At 33.8% G+C, this 24,642-nt stretch overlaps 10 protein-coding genes across 10 annotated transcripts; 7 read left to right on the top strand and 3 right to left on the bottom strand.

Moving 5' to 3' along the window:
- Positions 1–3: 3 nt before the first annotated feature.
- Positions 4–556, top strand: BX664DRAFT_359033 (uncharacterized protein). The gene is made up of 2 exons (XM_051548068.1): positions 4–151; positions 274–556. Exons 1-2 carry the CDS (start codon positions 55–57, stop codon positions 360–362), a joined length of 186 nt encoding a protein of 61 aa, XP_051400326.1. The 5' UTR covers positions 4–54; the 3' UTR covers positions 363–556.
- A 208-nt stretch (positions 557–764) lies between these two features.
- Positions 765–2,350, bottom strand: BX664DRAFT_365499 (uncharacterized protein; the record flags this gene model as incomplete). Its single annotated transcript, XM_051548477.1, has 3 exons — positions 765–1,240; positions 1,372–1,559; positions 1,653–2,350. 3 exons carry the CDS (start codon positions 2,348–2,350, stop codon positions 765–767), a joined length of 1,362 nt encoding a protein of 453 aa, XP_051400325.1.
- A 1,537-nt stretch (positions 2,351–3,887) lies between these two features.
- On the top strand, positions 3,888–5,717 carry BX664DRAFT_135062 (uncharacterized protein). Its single transcript, XM_051539825.1, has 4 exons — positions 3,888–4,012; positions 4,078–4,862; positions 4,951–5,018; positions 5,245–5,717. Exons 1-4 carry the CDS (start codon positions 3,934–3,936, stop codon positions 5,462–5,464), a joined length of 1,152 nt encoding a protein of 383 aa, XP_051400324.1. The 5' UTR covers positions 3,888–3,933; the 3' UTR covers positions 5,465–5,717.
- Positions 5,718–7,084: 1,367 nt separating this feature from the next.
- On the top strand, positions 7,085–8,881 carry BX664DRAFT_385962 (uncharacterized protein). The gene is made up of 4 exons (XM_051549291.1): positions 7,085–7,654; positions 7,726–7,828; positions 7,936–8,229; positions 8,297–8,881. The coding sequence occupies exons 1-4, from the start codon at positions 7,145–7,147 to the stop codon at positions 8,734–8,736; spliced, it is 1,347 nt and encodes a 448-aa protein (XP_051400323.1). The 5' UTR covers positions 7,085–7,144; the 3' UTR covers positions 8,737–8,881.
- Positions 8,882–10,751: 1,870 nt separating this feature from the next.
- BX664DRAFT_365497 (uncharacterized protein) lies at positions 10,752–13,092 on the top strand (the record flags this gene model as incomplete). Its single annotated transcript, XM_051548476.1, has 8 exons — positions 10,752–10,796; positions 10,830–11,043; positions 11,120–11,328; positions 11,396–11,624; positions 11,683–11,903; positions 11,965–12,030; positions 12,098–12,217; positions 12,292–13,092. 8 exons carry the CDS (start codon positions 10,752–10,754, stop codon positions 13,090–13,092), a joined length of 1,905 nt encoding a protein of 634 aa, XP_051400322.1.
- Positions 13,093–13,276: 184 nt separating this feature from the next.
- On the top strand, positions 13,277–14,596 carry BX664DRAFT_333114 (uncharacterized protein). The gene is made up of 6 exons (XM_051545462.1): positions 13,277–13,340; positions 13,407–13,461; positions 13,534–13,591; positions 13,671–13,929; positions 13,997–14,167; positions 14,231–14,596. Exons 1-6 carry the CDS (start codon positions 13,286–13,288, stop codon positions 14,470–14,472), a joined length of 840 nt encoding a protein of 279 aa, XP_051400321.1. The 5' UTR covers positions 13,277–13,285; the 3' UTR covers positions 14,473–14,596.
- On the top strand, positions 14,574–16,431 carry BX664DRAFT_333112 (uncharacterized protein). The gene has a single exon (XM_051545461.1). It carries the CDS (start codon positions 14,626–14,628, stop codon positions 16,279–16,281), a length of 1,656 nt encoding a protein of 551 aa, XP_051400320.1. The 5' UTR covers positions 14,574–14,625; the 3' UTR covers positions 16,282–16,431.
- Positions 16,432–16,804: 373 nt separating this feature from the next.
- BX664DRAFT_359026 (uncharacterized protein) lies at positions 16,805–17,368 on the top strand. Its single transcript, XM_051548067.1, has 3 exons — positions 16,805–16,889; positions 16,972–16,988; positions 17,062–17,368. Exons 1-3 carry the CDS (start codon positions 16,849–16,851, stop codon positions 17,223–17,225), a joined length of 222 nt encoding a protein of 73 aa, XP_051400319.1. The 5' UTR covers positions 16,805–16,848; the 3' UTR covers positions 17,226–17,368.
- An 809-nt stretch (positions 17,369–18,177) lies between these two features.
- On the bottom strand, positions 18,178–21,274 carry BX664DRAFT_333099 (uncharacterized protein). The gene is made up of 14 exons (XM_051545460.1): positions 21,037–21,274; positions 20,860–20,921; positions 20,607–20,789; positions 20,333–20,507; positions 20,157–20,260; positions 19,937–20,071; positions 19,665–19,864; positions 19,491–19,593; positions 19,213–19,424; positions 19,036–19,150; positions 18,940–18,977; positions 18,665–18,859; positions 18,506–18,597; positions 18,178–18,451 (listed from the first exon to the last, which is right to left on the bottom strand). The coding sequence occupies exons 1-14, from the start codon at positions 21,237–21,239 to the stop codon at positions 18,274–18,276; spliced, it is 1,995 nt and encodes a 664-aa protein (XP_051400318.1). The 5' UTR covers positions 21,240–21,274; the 3' UTR covers positions 18,178–18,273.
- A 306-nt stretch (positions 21,275–21,580) lies between these two features.
- BX664DRAFT_333094 (VTC domain-containing protein) lies at positions 21,581–24,183 on the bottom strand. Its single transcript, XM_051545459.1, has 2 exons — positions 23,255–24,183; positions 21,581–23,099 (listed from the first exon to the last, which is right to left on the bottom strand). Exons 1-2 carry the CDS (start codon positions 24,034–24,036, stop codon positions 21,671–21,673), a joined length of 2,211 nt encoding a protein of 736 aa, XP_051400317.1. The 5' UTR covers positions 24,037–24,183; the 3' UTR covers positions 21,581–21,670.
- Positions 24,184–24,642: the final 459 nt, after the last annotated feature.

The raw sequence follows: 24,642 nt of genomic DNA, 5'->3' as shown, positions 1-24,642 counted from the left end.
TTTCTTCTTTTTTTTTCTTCTTGATTGTTTTGATATCATCTCTATACTCAAACAATGCACAGATTATTGATGTTTTTATTGTTTCTACTTGTCATCATGGCAACTACTTTATCCGCAGCGACTCTTCCACCTAATCGGTCGCTTCATGAAAGTAAGACAATCCAAAAATAGAAGAAAATGGGGGGCATCACCTTTTTTTTTTTTAATACATGATTATAAGAAGAATGAGGTCATTGATATAAATCTATATTTTCTTTCTTAATGGTATTTTAGTGTGTAGTCAAAATCTAGTATGTGCAGATTCATTATATTGTCGTCGATACAATGGTGCTGAATACGGAACCTGTGAAATCCCGACTTGAAATAAGGGAAAAAATTTTTTTTTTATATCTTTTTGTTATATATATATATATCCATTACAGTTTATTCGGTCATCATCATCATGTCTGATTATCCTATCCATATGGACTTTTCCAAACATTATCATGATGAACCTCCGACTTTTTTTTTTCTTTTGAAGATTTTAAAAAAAAATAAAGACCCAAAAAAAGTAAAATAGATGACACAGCTGAAAAGGGAATGTTTGTTTCAGGGGTGTGTGTGTAGTATGCAAGGTTTTGCGGTAACCGAATGAAATGAAAAAAAAAGGGTAAACCAATAAATCGTGTAGTTTTTTATTTCTGTTTTATTACAAATCTAACAAAAAAAAAAGGGGGACTATACTATATATGATATGAATACAAAAAAACTAAGAGATGAATTTTCTAAGACATAAAGGCACTAGCAATGATGACCATGGCAATAACAGTAGTGGAAGAGATAGAGAAAGTGGAAGCAGCAGAGGTAGATGATTCAGCAGCAGAAGAACCAGATGAAGCACCGGCAGCAGAGGCATTACCACCATTGGCGGAAGCAGAGGGAGAAGTAGAAGAAGAAGTGGTAGAGTTAGTATGGGTGGAAGAGTTACCACTGGCATTGGCAGGATACACCCAGTTTTGTTCCCAATAAGGTTGAGAGATACCCATACAATCATGAATAGACTTGACATTGAATGTTTGTTGTAAAGTAGGTAACCATTTTTCAGTCATCTTGACAGTAGCATTGTTCAATTCGTGTTCCAAGGTAATATGACCATGTTGGTTATCGCTTCCATTCTTACGAGCAGCAACCCAATCTTCGAAATAACCATTCACAGTATCCCAGGGAAGGTTACCGCCACCATCACCTGGCATATTCCAATCTAATCAAAAAGAACCATCAATAATTAGTATCATCAAGTAATCAATTAATCATTAGTGTATATATATATATATATATCTTAAAAAAAAAAAAAAAAAAAAAAAAAAAAAAAAAAAAAAAAAAACTATTTACCATTAGAATCTTGATCCCAGACAACGGTACGTAAACCCATTTGCCAAGCAATAGCACGAACACGATCATCCACATCACCATAGGGAGGTCTCCAGCATTTAGTAGTGACACCAGTGGCTTCCTTGATAGCACGTAAAGTCCAGTAAAGTTCAGCAACTACTTGAATATTAGTTTGAGTAGTCATGGCACTAAATGATAAATAAAAAATAATAAAAAAAAATAATAAAAAAAAAAGAAATTGATCATCAGTATACATTAATCAATCATTATATTTCACTTACGGATGACTCCAGGTATGTACACACAAGACATGACCATCATTGAGAGCACGTTTGGCAGCGGCAGGATAAGTGGCGACATTACTACCAATGTAGAAGAGAGTAGCCTTTTGATTATTGTTTTGAGCCAAGAAATTGTAAAGTACAGGTTCAGCATAAGCATTGAGTTCCTTGTCATCATCTGAAGGGTTGTAAGGACCATCATCATAGTTGAGACCCCAATCACCAACGTTAGGACAGTAATAAATATCTTCGGGTAAGTAATCAACCTTTGGCTTCACACAGTTAGTATCAGACCACCAGCAATAAGGATCTTTGTTTTCATCATAATTTCCAAATACAACGCCACCATCCTTGTCAGCCTTGGCAGTAGGAGCCTTGGGTACCTTGGTCCAATCAATGGAATTCATGACAGCTTGGATTTCAGGATGATCTGTGGTAGCAGGTTCCCAGGCTCCAGGATATGCAGTCATATTCAATGTAGTCTTGTCCAAAGTACTATTGGTATCAGGGGCGCCAGTAGGATAACTTTGAACGACACCAGAAACAGAAAAATCAGGAAGCCATGTAGGAGACTTTTGAGCTAAAATACCACTACTGGTGGATGAAGGAGAAGCAGAAGGAGCCGAGGATGATGATTGTGCTGAGACAACAGCCGCAATGGCAAAAAGAGTTGCACCCGTTTGTTGCAATGGATGCATCATTTTCAATGGATAAAAAAAAATTAAAAAAAATAAAAAAAAAGTAAATAATAAAAGAAAGAAATTAGTAGAAAAAAAAAATTCATTCGGATCCCTTTTTATATTCCAGTGGCCAGTGCCAAAAGTAGTAAGCATGATTAAGTGTCCGCTCGGCTTACAAAAAAGTTTTTTTTTTTTTTTTTTTTCTGAGAACTATATAGGGTTTTACCGGTGATGATTGTTTTTTTTTTTCTTTTATCTATCCATTACAATTTGCTTGGTAATGCTATCCAAAATACTTCAATGGCTTTTTGAAAAACAAATCATGATTAATGAGTTTAATAACAATATAATGAATCAGTAATCAATCTGTTAACGTTTTGTTCGAGTACGATTCTATATATTTTTCTATAATGAGGATGATAATGATGATGTTGATGAAGTAAAATAAATAAAAAGGTAAAACCTTGTTACGCCGGAAAAAGATGAAATTATCCAAATTTAGACCATTTTCAACGGAGTATAAACTATTCGTTTACAGAAACCTAGAAAACTCTAAAAAAAGGCTTTTTTTTTTTTAGTGGTTACCCAAAAGTAATAAGAAAAAAAAATCGGATGCATTTCTGTACAAATATATATAGGTGTGTGTTTTTATGGCTGTGTGACGAGTCTGTCAAACCAATCAAATAAAAAAAAAAGGGTTATTTATTAGTGATTGATCATTATATGAAAGGGAACCTACAAAAAGGAACAATGGATATGATGTGCCTAATGTTATCTTTTTTTTTTTGTGTCTCACTTGCGCCCAACTAAATAAAAATAAAAATAAAAATAAAAATAAAACATGTGGCATATTCTACAAGGATAAAGAAACAAAAGAAAGTGTTTACTATTGACAATCCTGTTAATAGGAGTTCTTCTTTTTTTTTTTTCTTTCTATTGTTAAGGAGTAAGAAAAAGGAGATGATAAGGGGTGAATCAGTCATAGAACGAAAAAAAGGTGGCAAAAACCTATTTTCATTCCCGCTTCTTGTAGAAGGTCAAGTTCTATTCTTATCTTTTTAATAAACTTCATACTGCTTGTTAGGAGGATTCACTTATTTAGTAACTATGGTAAAGATGTACATATATCTTGATTGATGAACCAATTTAACTACTGTAAAACTATTGTTTTAATTGTTCAATATGAAATAAAAGTGGATGATATATATATATGAATAATTTCTATAATGATCGAGTTAAGAAAAAGGAGGAAATATTTTGATCTATTTTATCATTTTATTATTTTGATTATGTTTATTATTATTTGATGTAGTTTTTTTTTTTCTCTTTTTTTTTATTCTTTATCTTTTTACAAAAAAAAAAAAAAAGGGGGAGGCTGATGTATGATAATATTTTTTTTTTTTTTCACTCTCTTCTTGGTTCCTGTAAATGACTTGCTAATTATGCTATTTACTGGTCAAACTCACGAGTGTTTTTGAACACCGCATTGTCTTTATGTTTCTTTTCAACTCCCTTTTGTCTATTTTATTTCTTTCTTTCTTCGTTTTCTTTCTTCGTTTTCTTTTTCTTTCTTCATCCTTCTCATAACTTATCTACATCAAATGAAATCTGTTAATCATGCTACTATTACACAAAAGTTTACTTTACCACCTTTGATCAAAGACGATACTCAACAGTTTTGTAAGTATATTGTTTTTTTTTATTATTATTATTATATATACTAACATTATACTGTCTTATTATAGCTCCAATATTAGCCAAACCAGCCATTTTAGTGCCACGAGGATCTAATACCCCTTCTTTGACACATCCTCCTGCCTTTTTGGAACCACAACCGCAAACTACAATGGACCAACAACATGATGCTATTCGACATCCTAGACCTCATCGACTATCCTTATCCTCTTTGTCTTCTTTATCTTCAATTTCTTCTTCTTCTTCCTCTTCTTCTTCTTATTCTTCTTTTGAAGAAGACCAAACTGGTAATGATAGTGATTCCTCAATGTCACCTCATCCTCAACAGCAACAACAACAACAGCAACGCCACTATAGAAATATCCTTCCCTTACCAGTTATGGGTACAAATTCTGGTATGAATGATACTTACGAAAATACCTCAAAATATACGGATCATCGTCAACTGCCTTATATTAGCACTTTACCAACAGAATCATCCTCTTTACACGTGACAAATGCATTGGGCAGCAATAATAATAGTTCTCAACAACATAATCATCGTCATCATCGCCAGAATTTTCACCTTGGATCCCCATCATGCTCATCTACTACTTGCAATATTGATAACAATAAACCTATTGGATTACGAGATCTCGATTCAACTGGATCATCTTCAGCATCTTCACCATCTAATTCCTCTTTATCACCTATTGAAGTCATGACTCCTTCCTCACCTGTACCTTCCTCTCTTTTGACATTTTGGGCGTCTCCTACATCCGTCAACAATGAACAACAGCATGAATTTGTGACAAAGAATGCGCATATTAAACGACCTCGAAATGCATGGATTCATGTAAGTCATGATGAACTTTATTTGATTATATGAAAATCATTTTATCTCACCCTGTTACATATATGTATATCTTTAATTTTGTTTATAGTTTCGCTGTTATTTTGGTCAATCTTTGAAAGCCAAAGATCCTACTATTCGAGCTGAAGAAATATCAAAGTAAGTCATGGGTCAGTGGCAAAGTTAAAAAGAAGAGATCCAGGAGAAAAGATAGAGAAAGAACATAGAAAGGAAGAGGAAGAAGGAGTAGGAAGGGAGAGGGGGAGGCGAAAGGGGACAAGGAGTGATAGAGACAAAGAGAAAAAAAAAAAAAAAAGGAGACATATTGAAACTAACACGATACCTTTTTTTTTTTTTTTTTTTGTTACTACTACTTTGATTGTAGGCGTGCATCGGAATACTGGTCCCGGTTGACAAGCAAACAAAAGAAACCGTGGCATATCCTTGCGGAACAAGAAAAACTGGCCCATCAAGAAGCTTTTCCCAATTATCGATATCGTCCAAAACGTGCTTTACCCAAATCAGTGGTGCTGAATTATACAACTTCATCAACAACATCGACTGGTGTATTGGATCAGTGTAGTAAAAAGTTTAGGTTGGTTTAGTGAAGTGATCGTCATTTTGCTTTGTTTATGATTTTCAATTACTTTTTTAGTTTATTCCCCGTTTGATCTATACCCAACCCTTCCCCGTATTCCACAATGACATTTTTTTTTGATTGATATAGAATGCTTTTTATTTCCCTTCTTTTCCTCGTATATAGTTTACTATTACCTTTTTTTTTTTTTTCTTCTCCAAAAGCATATTTTTTTTGAATGATTGTAGAGTCAAAAGCAAATAAAGAAAATTCAATTATACCTAGTTTTTAAAATATGTTAATATATGATGTTGATCAATTGAAATGTGTCAATTTCAATGACGATGTTATTGTTTTGTTTTATTTCTTGGCAAAAAGAAAACAACAAAACACCATTTTGTTTGTTATGTTTTGTTCGATTAATATTTATACTTACCATCATGTTACTTTGGATGATCATCTAATATTTCACTTCTTCGTCTGTAGGTATGTATATCGAATGTATACACAGTAGAAAGTTCAGGAGAAGGAGCAGAAAGAAAAAAAGGCACGTGAGCCTGAGAGAGAATCTTAGACAATGAAAAAGAGAAAGGAAGAAGATAGATTTTTTTTTTTTTGTAATAGCCTATGCATTGTTAGTCTTAGCGAGAAATTAGCACCGATAAAATTGAATAATTCTATCTTGATCATCATTCTATAAACACTCGGCAATGAAGACTGATGATAATGATGATGCTTTTTATGTTGATGACAATGGAGGATAACTCTTCCTATGGTAATAGTATCGATCTCTACGATGATGATGATGATGATGATGATGATGATGATGATGATGACGATGATGATGATGATTATAATGTCAACCACTTGTCAGATGGACATACAGTTATTTATAATCATAGGTTAAAAATAACCCTAAGCAGTATTTGTTGATGTTTATCCAATCTAGAGGTGAAAACTATAGTTATTTTTAATCTTTCTTTATGGCTGAAAAATCTGGTTACTTTCATTCCCCAAAAAGCATTTTTTTGATGTCTATACATTCAGCATGTGGTACTTTCTTTTTTTAAAAAAAATAAAAAAATAAAAATAATCATCGTTAAACCTTATCATCAAGATAAGAAGAGTAAAAGTAGATGACACAAAGAGAATTTCTACTATTTTTTTTCCTTCTAAAAGGATCTGCAGCTTATCTAGTGGAAATAAGTTTTTTTCTATTTTATTATTATTACTTGAATAAATAAACAGTTCATAAACAACTTTGGGTGCGTATGAATGGATTACTAAAAACTCCTTTTTTCAAGGAGGTCATTAAAAGATGGCTTGGAGAGGGGTTTCTCATCTGTGTAACTAAATAGCAATAGCTCTTTGTTACTTGCAACCGAAAAAGGATGATTTAAAAATAAGTAAGCGGTTTTGCCCCTGTGCAACAGTAATTTGATGATATACAGTCAAAAAATCGCTAAATTTGGTGATTTTACCCGGTTCTTTTTTTTTCTTTTTTCTTTTTTTTTTTTACTGCTGGGTGGCGCAGGATTTTGATTGGCTGGTTTTTTGGGGAATCAATTGCTGATCAACACTCTGGCGGGACTAGAATCATTATATAAAGTCCAATTTCTTTTTTTTTTCTTTTTTGGATCTTTTCTTCTTTCCTTTTTCTTTTTTTTTTACCTTTTCGTGTAATCCTCTTATTATTATACTTTCTATCATGAAAACATCCATTTTATCTTTAGCTTTGTTGGCAGGATCTGTTCTTGCTCAATCATCATCTTCAGGATCATCACCATCATCATCAGCAGCTGCTGCGTCTTCCTCTTCTCAACCTTCGGGTTCTTCCTCGGGTCCTATTGCTAAAACATCACCTACTTGGTTAGCTGATGTAAAACCTTTGGCTGGTAATGTTCAATCATATCCTACTGGTCAAATTCCTACTGGTCCATTCACTGCAAGCAACATCACTTTATCTGGTTATCCTACTGGTTGGAAATCTCCTCCTACTGATTCTCCTCAAGTACAAGCTGCTTATAATGCCATCAATTGGAGTTTGGTGCCTACAAGTGCTGTCCGTAAAGCCAATGCTGATGGTACACCTAACATGAGTGGTTATGGTGCTGATGATCCTGATTGTTGGTGGTCTGCTACTGGTTGTACTACTCCTAAACATTCAAATGTTGAACCTGATATTGTCAATTGTCCTACTGTTGGTGATTGGGGTTTAGTAAGTCTTTTTTTTTTTTTATATACCTTCAAACAATGGAACTGATATATATATATATTTTTAATCAATAGACTTATGATGATGGACCTTTGACTTCTGAAGCAGGTCAATGGGCTGAGCCTAATCTTTATGATTTTTTGGCTCAACATAATAATCAAAAAGCTGCTCTCTTTTGTAAGTATGAAATAAAAATAAAATAGAATAAAATAAAGTACCTATGATTAGGGATTGATATACTTATATACTCCTTTTATTCATTTTTTCTTTTTTTTAAAAAAAAGACATTGGTTCCAACGTAATTCAAGCCCCTGCTGCTGCTCAACGTGCTCTTGCTGATGGTCACACGATTTGCGTTCATACCTGGAGTCACCCCGCCATGACAACTCAAACAAATCAACAAGTAGTGGCTGAACTTTACTGGGCTTTACATGCAATTAAAGAAGTGACTGGTGTTACACCCAAATGCTGGAGACCTCCTTATGGTGATGTGGATGATCGTGTTCGTGCTATTGCTAACCAAATGGGTATGACCACTGTTATTTGGGATGAAGATACTAATGATTGGAATATGCCTGGTAAGCAATTGATTTCTTTTTTTTTTTTTTGTATGCATATTGATCTTTTTATTTATATTTATTATAGGTTCTGGTGGTGGTAATCTTCCTCCTTCTACTGTAGATGGTTACTTTGAAGGATGGATTGAAGCTCGTAAGAATGGTACCGATAATCAACATGGTCATATCGTCTTGGAACACGAATTGAACAATGCTACAGTTTCCATGGCTGAAAAATGGTTGCCTCAAATCCAACAAACTTTCCGTGTCGTGCCTTTCAACCAATGTATGAATATTTCTCAACCTTATTGGGAAACAAACTTTGTCTATCCTACTGATGCTAATCCCAATGCAACTGTACCTTCATCATCACCTTCTCCTGCTGCTTCTACTGGTTCCTCTGGTGCTTCTGCTTCTGCTGCTGGTGCTTCTTCTTCTTCTTCCAAGACTTCTTCTGCTTCTTCGTTGTCTGTATCTAATTTGATCATTGGTTCCGTCATGGTCATTGCCACTGCATTGATGGCTTGATGATGTTAGTTTTATATAGTTTAGTTTTTGTACTATTTTTTTTTTGTTATTGTTACTGATATTATTATCCTTCTAGTTTATTTATTCTCATTCTGTTTATTGATGTACACTAAAAATATATTATTCGAATCATTCTTTTAATTTATTCATATTGTCGTCTTCTATTGTTTGTTTTTTAGAAGAGCTTATGTACAATGATCATCCATCATTATTGAAACTTCACCATTGAAACATCGTCCATTCAATCATCCATCATCATTGAAACATTATCCATTCAATCGTCCATTCAATCATCAGTTAATCATCATTGAAACTCCATATATATGCAACTCTCTCTTGTCCTTCAATCATTTTGGAGTATAAATTTGAGTTTTTTTATTTCTTTTTCTTATCAGACTCCTTTTTTTTTTTCGAGATTAGTTTGATTGAAATGTTCCTGCATAAATTCATAAAGAAGACATAATTCAATACCTCCTTTTTATTATCATCATCTCTATCAAGAGATTTCCATTGAGAAGACTTTAGGAGTACACTTCGATAAAAGAAAGTTAAACTAGTTGTTTTTTCGTATTTACTTTGGAAAGATAGAAAAAAGTAAACCTGTTCTTCTAGACACATATACCGTATATCTTGAACCAAAAAGATGCATCTTTACCTGACTCTCTCTCTTTTTTTTTTTCTTTTCTATGATGATCATGGATAATTATTACTCCACTTCATTCATTTATTCCTGAAAATAGATGACATATAGTATTCATAAGTTGTACATTTCGATATTTTGAAAAAATATATATATAGCGAAAGTGTAAGAGTTTGATGATTAAAATCAGAAAAGCTTAACGGCTGTGTTTCAAAACGAAAGTTGATTTTACCTAATTTTTTGTTAAAAGATCGCTTATTTCTTTTTCTTTCCTCCTCCTTTTGCCTACTGAAGAACCTGGTTCTTTTTATATCATGAGTTCAGCGTTTTATTCCTTCATCAATTCGTTGACTAACTCAATTACCTCAAGATATGACATCAAACAACAAATATCCACGGCAGGATTATGGAAGATCTATCATGGAATTCATAAGACAACTCACAACAAAGTCGCCATCTTTGTATCCTTTTTATTGTTTTATTATCATGACTTATCTATTCTTCTCATTTTTATAATATCCTTAACCTTCCCTTTTTGTTTGTTTTTTTTTTTATCTTGATATCATTGGGATGATTGTAGATCTTTGATAAGAAATCATTGGATTCAACATTCAAACGTGAACGAGGAGCTTCCAAGAATGATACTGATAAAGTCAATGAACTTTTGAAAAAAGAGGTAAAAACTACAATAGAAAGAATAAATGAAAAAAAAGAGCTCAAGAAGAAAGCAAATGGTGATAGAACATCTTACTCATGTTTATATATGTATATAACATATAGGCTAGTAATCTTGCACGACTACGACACCCTTCTATTCTTCAAGTGGTTGAACCTGTAACAGAATCAAGATCATCTATTGCATTTGCTACCGAACCTTTGACAGGAAACTTGGCTCATTTGGTGAAAAAAGCACAAAGCTATTCTTCTTCTCAAGAAGACCTTTCGGGTTATGATTTAGATGAATTGGAAGTAAAGTATTATCAGTCTCTTATTACTTCTTGTTACTTAAACAATATTATTTTGTTAGATTCAAAAAGGGTTACTACAAGTTGGAAAAGGATTAGAATTTTTGAATGATGCCAAGGTCGTACATCACAATTTGAATCCAGAAGCTATTTTTGTCAATGCCAAGGTCAGTGAAAATAGTCAAAAGTGTAATAGTCTAAAGACAACAAGAACTATTTAGTTAACTTTTATTTATTTATTTTATTTTACCACACGAACATAGGGGGATTGGAAGATTGGAGGGTAAGAGAAAAGAGCAAAAAAAAAAAAAAAAAAAAGGATATGATTCATTACTATTTATTTTATAGACTTGGATTTGGAGTATTCCTCAATCAAGGCAACATAGAATCAGAATCTTACTTTGAATACAATGAATATCTTCCCGACCAAATACAAATCAACTTGGATTATGCAGGTAATTGTATAGAATATAAACATACCATAATAGATTAATTCGTTATTTTCTGTTATAGCTCCTGAATTTGTACTGAACAATGAAGTGACTCAAGCAAATGATATGTTTTCTTTGGGTTGCTTAGCTTATACGATTCACAATAATGGTGTATCGATGATGCAAACATTCAACAACCTACGCACTTATGAAAGAAAGATTCAAACTCTTTCATCTATGGATTATCGAAATATTCCTTCTCACCTTCAAGGTAACTATATATATATATATATATATATATATATATTACAGATGTATGCGTTATATTCATCCTCTATTGTTAATAGATGTTATTCGAAGGTTACTTGCTCGCCATCCTTCTCAACGAATCACTTTAAAGGAATTTCAGAATTCAAAATACTTTGACAATATCTTGGTCTCAACAATGAAATTTTTGGAAAACTTCCCTGAAAAAACGCGTGAAGAGAAATCTCAGTTTATGAAAGGACTTGCTCGTGTGTTGGCTCAATTTCCTGAAAGAGTACTGAAAAGAAAGGTAAGAAAAAAAAAAAACCTGGCTGACAGATGAAACAAACTGAACGACATTGTTTTTCTCTTTTTAGATATTACCGTCATTATTGGAAGAACTTAAAGATCATCAATTACTACCTTATACTTTACCAAACATCTTTCTCATCGGTCAACAATTATCTCAACAAGAATTTTGTGACTTGGTACTTCCTTCATTGAAACCCGTTTTTAGTATTCGAGATCCACCTCAGAATATGATTGTTTTATTGGATAAACTTGACGCTTTACAAGAAAAGACACCACGGGAAATATTTAGAGATGGTAATGATAAATGATAAAAGGAAAATATTAGTTTTTGATGAACACTTTCTCTTCTTAGATGTTATGCCGTTGGTCTATGCTGCTCTGGAAAATCCTGCAGTGGTGGTTCAAGAAAAGGCTTTACGGATTGTACCTTCCTTATGTGAATCACTAGATTATTCTACCATCAAGAACTCCTTATTCCCTCGAGTACAAGCACTTTTTGTTCAAACTACTGTATTGTCAGTCAAAGTCAGCACTTTGATTTGTTTCCATTCTATGATCAAAGTTGTCGATAAGGTAAGAAGAAGAACTACCCTTCACCAAATTCGAACTATTCGCTAATGAATTTGTGATTTAGTACACTATGCAAGAAAAACTTGTCCCACTTTTGAAAAATATCAAGACCAAGGAACCTGCAGTTATGGTAAAATATAGAATTGCATAATTGTTTTTGATGTTTGTTTAATTTTTTTATTGCATTTTCTTTCTAGTTGGCTACTTTGGCAGTATATGATGAAATGGGAAAACATCTAGATAAAGAAATTGTGGCGACGGAAATCTTACCTCAACTTTGGAGAATGAGTTTTGGCCCACTATTGAATGTTGATCAGGTAACGCAAAAAAAAAAAAAAAAAAAGACTCGAAACATTTAATTGAATTTATTTTCTTTTCGGTTTTCTTATAGTTCAAAAAGTTTATGCGGACTATTCGGGAACTTACTTCAAGGGTAGAAGAGGCACATACACGGCATTTACAAGAAGTCAAATCACTGGAAGAACAAACACGGGCAGCTGGTAGCAAAACATCAACACCAACACCAATGGATGGAAGTGGATTGACAGATCAAGGGGATGTATCGTTCGAAGCACTTGTACATGGATCAACAAAGAAAATTAGTGATGATAATGATATGTTTGGGGAATTCAGTAATAATACAACACCAATCTTGGCAGCTAATGGTGCTTCCAACAAAGTGGCAAGTGATTTATGGTCTTCTGGAAGTAGTAGCAATCGATCTTCACCCATGTTGTTATCTTCAACACCCGCCTTGGCCCCTACAACAACATTAAAACCCATATCAAGTACAAATTCTTTAAATGAACAACAAAAACAACGACCTTTGAGTGCTGGATGGGTCTCTTCGGCAACAACATCACCAACTACATCTACTTTTGGTAATTCATCATCACCCAAACCTTTGATGCCAATGGGTTCTCCTACGACCTCGATTTTTCCATCTACAACCATCCTTCCACCACCTTCGACACCAATGTCCAAAATGACAATACAGCAACCAACAACTTCTACTGGAAATGGACCGAATTATAGTGCATTACGGGGGATACCTACACCACAGCAATCATCCAACTTTGGTTTACTGACACCTACTTCAACTCACCAACAACGACAAGGAAATTCCATACATAATGACAAGAATCAAGGACACAAGACAATGAATCTGAACTCATTTGACCCATTAGGATAGATTATATTTATATACTATTAGTTATTTATACAAACTATGTAACATCACCATACCAATAAAAAGAAAAAACGCAGCATGATTTTGTCTTTTTTTTTCCCCTTGTCCCGCGGTATTTGAAAAAAAAACGGTTTGGTTAAGACAGGGTGTCACTTTTAAAATTCTTTTTCTTTTCATTTTTGGTCAATCTGTCTACATGTCTCAATCCATAGCTCGTAAACTTTTAGTAGTGGGTGGCTCTGGTTTTCTCGGTAACTGTTTTGAAAAGAAAAGAATACATTATTTAGATCTCCTTCTAATTTTTTGTTCATTGTTAGGTCAAAGTGTGTGTAAAGCCGCGGCACAAAAAGGTTGGGAAATAGTTAGTCTCAGGTAAACCACATTCATATATCTATATAACATGAAATTTATTTCTTCTTCTTTTTGGTATATGTATTCTTCTAGTCGACGAGGTGAACCTGATTCATTTTCAAAACAAGGCAAACCTACATGGGCGAATCAAGTAAAAAAAAAAAAAAAAAAAAAAAAAAAAGTTGTCTTGATCTGTATTGATTTTAGTTGTTCATCCATATGACAAATAGGTAAAATGGGCTAAAGGTGATTCTTTGGATCCTGCTAGTTATAAGGATATACTCAAAGATGTGACCAATGTGGTACATACGGTTGGAATTATTTTGGAAAGTGATTACAAAAAAGTGGTGAATGATCCTACTGTATTTGGCGCGTTATGCGGAGCATCCAAGGTGTTAGGTGAAATTCTAGGCATGACCAATCGTGGCAATCCATTGGATCCTGAAAATCAAGTATTTCCCACGTATGAAGCTATCAATCGAGATACAGGTTAATATTATTATTAATAATAATAAATTATTTATCTCACTCTATATATTTTTATATTGATTTTTAGCCATCACAGTAGCTAAACAGGTTGCAGATATACCTAGTATAGAATCCTTTGTCTATATTTCCGCTGCAGATGTCTTTCCTTTGATCAATCCTCGTTATATTACCACAAAACGACAAGCTGAACAATATTTATTTTCTCGTCCGGAATTCAAATCCATCATCTTTAGACCAGGTGAGAAATTGACACTTTTTTATTCATCTTATCTCATGCCTTTTTTTTTTTTTGTTAATATAGGGTTTATGTACAATGATCAACGAGCAGCTGCCATGCCTATTGCAAAAGCCTTACAAACAGCTAATCTACTTACTAAGCCTATTGCCAAAGATTTAGCAAGTTTACCATTTGGATCTAGTTTTACAACTCATCCTTTACATACTGATACAGTGGCATCTGCTGCTATAACATCTATAGAATCAAAATCTTATGGTATATTTGATGTAGACGGCATTGAAAAACTGGCTCACCACGCGACCTGAATTTGATTGGCTCAGTCTATTGGTCAGTTGGCTCTTTTGTCTCCCACCAATGCAAAACCCGCTCTCTCTTTTTTTTTTTAGATAGAATTCATATTATCACATTTTTTTTTTTTGTCTTTCTTTCCCTTTTTTTTTTTTTGAAATAAACATATCATGCTACGTTCTCCTTTACATCTATTATTATCTTTACATCGACTATTACATCGTAGCAAGTTACGCCACAAATCAAGTCATATTCTATTTCGTCCTATTGCCACTTTTTATTTTTCAAAGATACCAACAAATGCAGCAATAGCAACAGAAGTAGTACTAAATAAACCAATACCAGCTTTAGGGCAACAACCACAACAATTAATTCGTTTACTTCAACGTCGTTCCACCTTATCTACGTCCACAGCTCGTCGCCTTCTTATTTATCGACGGAATACTTCATGCTGTGTACAATCTCGTACCATGGTCACTTCCAACAGCACTACTACAACAACAAATCAACTTGTCAATGTCCTAAGTCCTAATCACTTTTTCACTCCAGTAAGACCGCCCATCTTAGGTGTTCATGGTGGTGGCACGCTTCCTCCTCCACCTCCAATTTCTTTTAGGTCTTACAACACAAAGCCTTCTTGGTCACAACAACGCTCTATTACTACCTCTTCTATTTGTTCTGACAATGATATTGAAGACGTGGATGATGATGATTATATTGGAAGCAACAGATTTCATTGTATTCACTCATCCTCGTCCCTTCAAGGTGGGAAACAACAACGATATCAACCTCCTCATAGTCGTGGTATGGCTGATGTGATGGATCAAAGTGACAACAACAATAACAAAAAGATGGATCATCATCATCCAGGTTTGGTACATCGTGGTCAACCTCCGAAAAAATCACAACAACAACAACAACAACAAGAACAATCACAACCTTTGTTAGGCCCGGTGGGTATGTTAAGGCATGATGATTTATCGTTACAGACTATTCAAAAACAACGACGATGTGATACGCAAGATTATGATGAACAAAAGCAGCAATGGTATGTGGCTATCCCAATGGATCTCTCGTCCTTATTACTCCAAGCATCTTCATCAACATCATCATCAACATTACCAAATACCGCAAGCAATATATTTTTTATGGAAAATAGCACTTCTATCCTGGATCCTACGTGGTTGAACTCTTTTCATCAATGGGGAACTCTTATTCGTGAACATTTGGCCAAAGTGATGATGTTTCTTCAATTGGTAGGATTAGAGGCACAACGTTATATTATTAAACATCGCAACCATCAATCCAATACAGCCTTCAAAATGAGAATGATTCATGGATGTTCTGAATTACGCCTCTACGTTCCTTATCAACATTTCGCACCATCACCTATGACTGACACAACAATTGCTCAATGGATATATCAACTTATGCCATCGCCACCTTCTTTTCAAGTCAAGTGTACCCAAGAACCAGCTGATGACGAAATACCACCACATGGTCTAGAAATACCCGCCACCAATAATATTGGATCTACATCAACGACAACAATACTTGGTACGGCGTCCTCTTCCTATGAATCTATTCATCCGAACAACACTATCGATGATGATGATGAAGAAGATGATGATCTGGTGATAATTCCTTCTTTACATGGAGAACAGCGAGCTATATTTGACCCGGAGGATGAAACTTCATGGCATGTTGGACCTCGTTATTTTGAAGGGATTCATTCATTCTTGAACCATGTAGATTCAATGATTGATTCAAGTCCTGCCTTTGCTTCTAATGGTTCTACTACGACTCAACGACGGTTCTCTGCTTGACTTGGATGAACTTGTATATGATTGTGTTCTTTTTTTTTTTTTTGGAAAAAAAAGGGAAGGTGATTCGTTTAGTTTATTAGTTTAAATTGCCTTTTTCTCTCTCTCTCTCTTTTTTTTTTTTATCATCGAAATAAAGTTGAATTATCTTTTCTCTGTTTATCTTCCTATCATTATCTTTTTTTTTTTTTCCTGGATGAATGGAATGAAGGGAAGTATGATATCTATTTTTGGGATGGTTTTCTTTTGTGACGATTGGAAAAGAAAAAAGAAAGACGCTTAGCATCATACAAGGAATGATGTTACTCTATTGGGTTTCATTATGATTGATTCTTCCCTCCTTTTTTTTTTTTTTTTTTTTTTTTTTTAATCTTCTATGATGAGGACCGATTGTTCAATGATGCCATTCTCTTTTGACTTCCATCTTCCTGCCACTGAGCTTACCTTTGAACTCCCGACCAATAAAAAAAAAAAAAGCCCAAAGCAGCTGACGAGGGTGGGGGTTGCTCTCTCTCTCTCTTTTTTTTTTTTTTTTTTGTTTCTACTTTGGATTGAAAGAACACAAACACCATGGCCATCAGTAATACCCCGAAAGCAGTGATGAAAGGATGGTAAAGAACAAAAAAAAAAAAAAGGATATTAGTTTACGTTGTTATGAATATTAATCATCGTTTGATCTTTGTTCTATGATAGGACAGCACTGGCTATATGCAAGTATCCTTTTATTTTATTATCTATGTCTAATGATCTCACTTTTTTTTTTTTTTTTTTTTTTTTTTGTAGGTGCACTGGGCGGATACATGTTGAGTAAATCATACACCAATCGTCGACTACAAGAATATACAGCTACCGGCTCAGTTACTTCCAGTGGTGTCCAACAACAACAACAGGAAGAACAAGAAACTGGTGAAAAACCTTTACGGCGATCAGTACAGCGTACCCTTTGATTAATATAATAGCAAAATAGTTAGTCATAGTATACATCCCAAATATAAATCACACATTGTATTACACACTCATATATAGATAAATATTCATTTTTTTTTTATTTTGAATAAAAATTGGGGGAAGAGGGTTGATTGGATAAAGGTATTTGACTAATGATAGAATATATACATGATAGACATAATTGTGGGGCAGGGGACGAGAACTTGATAGTGGTAGGATGGCAATCAAAAAAAAAAAAAAAAAAAAAGAAGAAGTGTTCGTCTCGAAAGTAAGGGAAACTTCCGGTTTGGTTACTGACCAACATCACTTCGATCGTCCTTTCTGTGAGTAGCAAGTGATGGTCTCTACTTTGGAATCCCTTGAGATGTTGCATAATGATGCAAATATAACACCCTTTGTCGATGACAGCTTTTTGTCCAAGTCTCAAAGAACATGATCAAATGCAAACAACGGTGGAACTATCATCCGTCTTTATTGTTGACCCTGTCTCATTCTTGTATGTTGAATACTTTGCAGCCAATGTACAAAATCATTCATGGGTGAATTCAAGCCTCCCAAGTTGGAAGAGATCAATGATGATATTCTCTTTGACGTCCCACCCGAAGGCCCTTCACTAGGGGAGACATCTTGTCATCCAAGGCTGCCAACTTACCAATGCGATATCATTGCCTCTAGAATATACTAGATGATTTTGTGAACCGATGATGTTTGACTGGATCAAATCATCATTCTTCATCGTAGAATGCCAAACATGATTATCCAATATAGTTCTTGCCATTCGCTAATGTGGGTTGATATAAGAAAGTGACTTTGGGAACGAGCTCATATCATCGTTCAAGATGACAAGCGCCTCTACACTACATCTTGGCGAAATGGATCTGTATACGAATCATCAATAAAATGCATATTATAACTATTTTTTATTTTGAATGAAAAGAAACGATTGAATAAAGATATTTGACTAGATGACGAATGATATATGATTGGATAATGATACTAAAATGATATGGATACATAAAAAATAAAAAATAAAAAAAAAGAGAGGAACTATAGGGCGTCAAAGTTGATAATATGTAAAGCCTTTCGTCGTTCCTTTTCATCTTCGCGTTTTTCCATCCAGTATAAAGAACCAACAACAATACCAAGAAGAAGAGCAGCCGCTACCAAGGACACAAGTACCCAAGGGATATAATCTGCTGGTTGGACATAGAGTTCCACTTTCCAACTATGAATAGAATATAATTAGTCATCTCTTGATACTCTGCTTTATTTAACTTACGATGAACTATCAGCCACATTTTCTGGTTGATAAGGTAAAAACACCAACTGGGAATTGGGGATAACGCCTTCATAAAATAAATAGTTCTGATTCTAATATAGAAGAAAAAGGTAAATAGTTTCTCCTTTTTCCTTTTCTGATCATCCTTTTTTTATTTACCTGATGTCGCGTGACTCCTGCAAACATTTCTTCCACATAATTGTTTGTTCTTCCTAAACCAAATAGACAGTAAGGAGTATGAAGGGACATATAACCAGTTTGAGGCAATTGTGGTACTTGATGAACACGTTTCGTTCCAGAGGTATCCAATACAGTAAACTTGAAGTTGGCTCCAGGATAATTGACACCATAAGGCTAAGGATACAACAAAATATGACCATACAGTAGTTAGTGATGATTTTTCAAGTGTCTACATGTTTATGTTTTTTTCTTACTTTTGTTGATGATCCTTCAGGATGTGCTCCGTTCGATACTATTTATACAAAATAACACATGAGTCAACTTTTTCCTCTTCATATTTTCTCTATTACCTAAACCTTTCATAAAGAAAGCATCATTGAAGAAATTGTTGATTAAGAAACGTGGTGTTCTTTGAGTGGAAGGTCGACTTGTCCTATCTTGAAGTACCAATATATCCAGTGATCCCTATCAAAAAAAAAGGGATCAATATTCATCATCTCCAAGGTAAAAATAAAGTGTCTACTTACATCTTCATCTATATCAAAAAAGGTGGCATGTCGAGGACTGGTGATTTTGGATAAAGATTCAGCACCATTTCGAACCAAAGAGAATGTACGTTTGTTCGATTTGATTGCAGCATCTGTACATTGCTGTGCAGTACACCACACAGATTGGAGAAGTATCACCTTTTTGGTTGTTGTTACTAAAAGATCAGGATAACCATCTAAATTATAATCACCTAGATAAGGAAGGAAAAAAAAATGAGTCTGTCATTTCTCAGTAAATATTCATTTTGCATTCATACCTGGGTGAAGAGGGACAGGCATTGTACCAGGAAAGTTTCTATCTAATGTAAGTACGGTTTCACCTTGATCTAGATAGGGTGCCAAGCTGAATATTGTATAATTCTATATAAAAAGCAAGATATTACCACACTAAACTTTTATTTTGCACCTTTTTTTTTTTTTTTTTTCCTTACTTCACTATTTGGTGTAGTTATATCGAATTGAAAATCAGGATCCGCTACGCAAAGCTGCCGAGGACTTCTGCATTGCCCAACAGAGTTTGGATCATCCAATTTTGAACATAATCCCATTTGTTGATTATAGACTGTATGAATCGCACAATGGGCATTATCACTACATACAGTGAACACGATATCGGTTGATCCATCACCATCTATATACAAAAAAAAAAAAAGAAGTCAATACATTCATCATAACATTTTGATAAGTATTCTTTTTCTCTTACCCATATCCGCAAATGCCAAAGGTCCAATATTTGAAGGTAAATCAAGTGTTTGTCTCAATTTGAATCCATTTTCCCGTTGGTTTGACCATATTTGCATTGATTGTCTTCCATTCGTATCACATACCATGACAACATCTTTCAAAAATAAGAATGATAATAATAATAAAGAGTTAGTCATATAATATAAAGGATCTTTTTTTTTTTTGTATCAGTATTTTACCTGCCAAGCAATCTCCATCCAGATCCACAAAGGCATTTGAATGCGGTGAAGCCCAACGGCACCGTGAAGTAAACGTTGGATCAAAGTAAGAGGAAGCAGATGTTCTATGAACATATATAAATATATATAAAAGAATCAATATTAAATCAGGTTATATATCATCAACATCATCTTACAGATCAAAGATAGAAGTAGTTTGATTGGTAGAATTGGATTGAGCAGTGTTGATCCAAGCACTTAATTCACCTGTTTCCCAAGAATAGCCCAATAGATCCAACTTCATATCACCATTTAAATCCAAAACCATGGGTAAAGTCGTTTTCGCTGAAGGAATATCTAAAGCTGGAGTCACTACGAATAATGAAAAAAAAAAAAATAGACGGTTTAGTTTTATAAAAAAAAAAAAAAAAAAACTTGTATGCATATAATATTCTCTACATCTATCCTTACCAAATGAATCATTGCCATTACCAAAATATATCTTCATTTTGAATTCCCCTTGAGCATTTGGTTCATCCATCACCAAAACATCCAAGTGACCATCATAATTATAATCGCCAGGAATGATATTATTGATGATCGAGTCATGTTGAATATGAGGTGCATGTAGTAAAGGTGAAAAAGAAAAATTTTCTAAGAAAAAAGAAAGATAAATATCAGAAAAGTTATATAAACTTTTTTTTTTTTAAAAAAAATAACATACTATGATCCCAAGTATAAATGGTGATACTTTTTTGATCTTGGCCCAAAGTAAAGATATCAGTGCTAGATATATATATATATATATATAAAGAATAAAACAAAAAGTAGGTTAATAAAAGAAAAAAAGAAAACAAGTTGAATAAGAAGAAGACTATATCAAGGTCTATAAAGTACTTACAATTTATCAGCATTAAAGTCACCAAAAGCAGCGATGGTACCATCCATATTGCCAAGACCTAAAGAAGCAGGAGAAAGACTGTAGAGTCGAGACTTTGGGAATCGTTGTGCATATTGAATACTTTGTGCGTTTGCCAATGAGTTTCGAAATAGTGGTAATACGAATAATAATAATAAGAATAAAAAGTAGGAAGGTCTAATCATGACGCCATATATACAATAGTAAAGAGAAAAAAAAAAAAAAAAAAAAGGAAAAGAAAAAAAAAAGTGCACTTTTTTCTCTCTCTTTTTACTCCACACACATTTCAAAACCCGTCTCTTGGATTCAACTATCATCATCCATTGATTATCTAGGATCAATAAAAGAGAGATGAAAATAACAAAAGAATGGATTTTATTTAAATGTATATGTATATTACTCTTTATAAAAAAAAAACTACAACAACTGAAGATGAATGAATAAAATGAGCTAACACAAGTTTTGATGTTTTTCTTTGAGATGATTTTGAAAGAGGGATATGATTGAGTGCGTGCATATATGATAACAACAACAAAAAAAAAAAAAAAATATGTATAAAAACAGTGGAAAGAATGGGAAAATACAGTGAGATAAATAAATAAATGAGATAACAAGTTTAACGGAATCGAAGGTAAAAATTGACAATGAGAGCACCAACCAAAAGAACACAGAGAACAGCAGGACCATATAAATCATCATAACGGCCATCAATTTGACGATTGATCATATAAGCACGTTTTTCAAATCGATATAAAGCATATATGGCAACAAAAGCTGAGATACCTAAAAAGACCCCACCTGCAATACGAGCGGAATAATCACCAAAGTTCAATAAGTTCAGAGCAACCGTCAACAAAAGAGCACAGAATTGTAACCAGGAGATAAAAGTACGTTCGTTGGCGAAAAATACCTTGGGTTCAGCTCGTACCTTGACTTTTGCTTTTTCGTATTTCTGTTTGGGTTCATCGACAGGAGTGCCTAATAATCGATTTTTGTTGTTGTTGATAAAGTTGCTGACCTTGGATGGTGCAGGAGTTGATGATGATGGAGGTAATAATGGATCATAAGTACCACCATGATTTGTTGGACCTAATTCAATAGATGTATAGTCTTGTTTGTTGGGAGGATTATCCACTGGTCGCCACTGAGCAGCCACCTTTTCATCAATAGAATTGGAACGTCGACGGTTCATAGGAGAAGAAGATGCCTTTGTTGATTCATCATTTGAATTATTGCTAGGGCTACGTGATCCAGATATATTTCGACCTTCTACAACAGCTTGTGAATTCTTACGTTCCTTTTCTTCCAACATAGCACGGCGATATTGACCATCAATCAAAGGTTTGAAACTTCTTGAACGAGTGAGACCAGTATTTTCCACACGACCTTTTCGGATATCATTGTTCAATTCAGACAGCCACCAAGGTAAAAGAGGTAACTTTTCACGATAGAAATGACAAGCACCATGGAGATATTTCGAAAATCTTGGCACTTCATGGACGAGATGAGATTCAATCAAGGAAGTCAGCCATTGAGGAGGTTCTTGACCCAGATGAGTTTGTAATTTAGTTTCCAATACAGCATATGGGAAGCGTAAGATATCTTGAGGAGCCACATAATTGAAAGGATAATCAATGCCTACATCAGTTCGTCGCCAGTTGTCACCATGTCGTAGACGACCATCAATATGATCTTCACGAATAAAAGTCAAATCAGTGTCTAAAGAAATACGTAACTTTTGATCATCGGGAAGTTGGAAAGCCGTTCGATTATAATAAACACGTAACATAGATTCCAATCCTTTTTCACGGAAAGATTTTTGAACACCAGTGGCAGTAAAGTGCATATCCTTGATAGTATCCTCAGGGTTTCCTTTGGCAGTCATTTCAGCGGCAATCATATCGGCAGTATAGGATCCATCCACAAAAGAGTTCACTCGAGATTCTTTGATAGGGAAACGATCTTTAACAGAAGCACCATCCAACCAAGAAGCATGATGAGTTTTTCGTTCAATAAATACAGTGTTAGTGTCATAAGGTCCATACCTATGGTCATTTAAAAAAAAATAAATAAATAAAGTTTAGTTCGATATATATCCCCTTGACAAAAAAAAAAAAAGGATGGCTGCATGTTCGTTTTCACTACCCGCTCTTCCTACTTTTTTTTTTCTTTTGTCCTACATCACTCCTTATCCATTTACCATCTAAAACGAATAGCTTCGGCTTCTTCATCCCGTTGTAAACGACCAGTATAGAGATCAAAGTTACGATTATCAAAGTATACAGAAGAGACAGCAGCATCGGAAGTTTCGAATTTTTTTGACTTGTTAAAGATAAGAACAGGTAAGTGTAACATAATAATAGCCTTGACTTCAGTGATATTATCAGGATGAATCCAATATTTAGCAGTAGCACGTTCAAATGCATTTTGATCACCACCTAAAGGTTTTGCGTCATTTGATTTTCCTTGATGTCGACAAATATCGTGTAAAGCAGAAATATAAACAATGGCTACATCGAATCGTTGCTTATCCAAAGGTTTTTCTCGTAATTTGCTGACATATTGATGTTTCAAATCCAACCCCGTCCATTTATCGTGCTTTTTCAAGATCTTTTGAATAGCTAAAAAGTTGACCCTGGTGAATTTGGAAAGATCATTGACATCAAATAAAATTTCTGTAAGAGCTTCATCCATAATACGATAATTGGCGTCCGAGTGCATAGTTGAATTTTTTTGTAAGGTTTGAATGGTTCGTTCACAATATAAAATGCGTGCATCAATTTCAGATAATTTGGCATTGACAAAATCATATACTTTGGTCAGTTCATTGTCCAATAACATCACAAAGTCATTTTCATCCTTATCAGTCCATGAATGATCCAATTGACGAGTTTTGAGTTCTTGTTTTAATACATCATAGGCAATATAAGAGAGTCTCCAAGGTGCAAATATATTTTCTTGTAATTCCAATCCGTATTTCATATTTTATAAAAAAAAAAAATCGAAAAGGGAAAAATAAAGAAGTAAGTAATGAGGAGAAGAAGGAGGAGGAATGAAGTGTAAGAAAGAAAAAAAAAAGAATAAGGGAAAGAAAGAAATATAGAAAGAAACTCTTTTTTTTAAAAAAAAAATAAATAAAAAAAGGGGAAGAAAGAAAAAAAAAAAGAAAAAAGGAAAAAAAGAAGAGAAAATAAAAAAAAAAAAATCAAGAGGGGGATGAATTATATATAAAGAAAAAAAAAAAAGGGGGGAAGAGAGACAGAGAGAAAAAAAAAATCTCGGAGGTTGGATTTGTTTTTGGCGGGTGCAACAACCAAAAATACATACACATTCACACCCACAAAAAGGAGATAACACAAAAAAACTACTTCTTTCTTTCTTTTTTTTTTTTTATTACTGAGATTTAAATAAAAAATAAAAAAAGGTTATTTATATATATGGAAGATCTTTTTTTAAAAAAAAAAGAAAAGTTAAAATTTCAATCATATCAATTATATAGATTTATTATAATTTTTCCATCAATAAAAAAAATCAAATTCTTTTATTCTATATAACGGAAAAGAAAAAACAATAAACATTTTTTTTTTT

This window comes from Halteromyces radiatus, assembly GCF_025201355.1.
Source record: "Halteromyces radiatus strain CBS 162.75 chromosome Unknown BX664scaffold_4, whole genome shotgun sequence".
NCBI lineage: Eukaryota > Fungi > Mucoromycota > Mucoromycetes > Mucorales > Cunninghamellaceae > Halteromyces > Halteromyces radiatus.
This window is presented reverse-complemented; position numbering and strand designations above follow the sequence as displayed.